We start from the raw sequence: 1,225 nt of genomic DNA on the forward strand, positions 1-1,225 counted from the left end.
CTATCACAGCTGCTGCTATGTCTGATTTATTTGTGTTCAAACAAGGAAAACATTATTTTCTATGACAAAAACGTTTTATTATAACAGTAAAAAAAAAAATTACATTCTTTTAGAAAACCTATGAGACACCTCAGGTATTATTTATCAACATCTTTACTATAACTGCAGCAAATATAAGCTGAATTGGTTGAAGCATCTCTGACCAACAATAAAGCTAACAAACAAACATTGTGAAAAAACAAATTTGTCACAATGCTAAAACTGTGACTTAGTGCTTTAGCCTTATAAAAGGAAATCTGGTAGAACAAAAGTTTCCATTATAGCACTTTGATAATGAGCCTTACAGACTTTAATGCAAGTCAACTACTGTCTAGTCTTTCCTTTGTTCTCTGCTGTGCAGATATTTTTTTTTTATATCTAAAGGAAACATAATCCAGGACATTGCAACTTTTTTATTCTCTTTTGTACTATATATACTGTTTTTATATTGTCTGTTGTATTTTTTATCTTTAATGACAATTTGCTTTAACTCTGCCCTTGTGCTCTCTATCAGCTACTGGAACCAGAATTAAAGTAGTTAGACATTCACCAAACCTGCAGAATTAGTTGAGTCTATGTCTGAGTCTACAATGAGGCACAAACACTATATAGATATTCTTAGGAGGTTGTTATTCTCCAGTCTTATGAAAGTTTTTCTTCAGTCTTTTGGTACTCTTCAATTGAATTAGAATATTTCGAAATATAACTTCACAAATGTCAAACATTGTTTTAAGACTCAAAGGAGAACTTTACCGACTGCGAGGAAGAGGGGGTTTAAAAAGTCAAACTTCAACATCTTCTTGATATTTATCACAAACGGGTCAGCTGGGTTGTTCAGGGAGTCGATGTCTACACTGAAGGCCGTGCTGGTTACCACATCCATACTGTACGATCCAAAGAATCTAAATTCAAACACGAATATGTTTAAAATAAGCTCACCAGCTTTGATAGGAGTGAAATTAGGCATCATTTCTTGGTGATTTAAAGTCCTACTCCTTTAGCTCTAATGGTTCGTCCTTGTCTGCCTTCTTTTTCATGCTGCGGACCAGGTTAGCAGAATGATTCTTCATGATTTCAAACATCTGAAGCACAAATAGACATGAAAAAAGAAATCATTTGAAGTCCATGCAAAAGAAATCTTATGTCTTGGCGAAAAAATAAATGCTGCACTGTTCTTTAATGGCAT

General features: G+C 33.8%; 1 protein-coding gene across 1 annotated transcript in view; it reads right to left on the reverse strand.

The window, feature by feature from the left end:
- Positions 1-1,150, reverse strand: part of LOC107094095 (cytochrome P450 3A56-like) — a 4,169-nt gene extending 3,019 nt beyond the window's left edge. The window contains 2 exon segments of the mRNA XM_015389509.1: positions 752-941; positions 1,033-1,150. Of these exon segments, the coding sequence (XP_015244995.1) occupies positions 752-941; positions 1,033-1,121 (279 nt within the window). The 5' untranslated portion in view covers positions 1,122-1,150.
- Positions 1,151-1,225: the final 75 nt, after the last annotated feature.

This window comes from Cyprinodon variegatus, unplaced genomic scaffold (assembly GCF_000732505.1).
Source record: "Cyprinodon variegatus isolate N-32 unplaced genomic scaffold, C_variegatus-1.0 Scaffold463, whole genome shotgun sequence".
NCBI classification, from domain to species: Eukaryota; Metazoa; Chordata; class Actinopteri; order Cyprinodontiformes; family Cyprinodontidae; genus Cyprinodon; species Cyprinodon variegatus.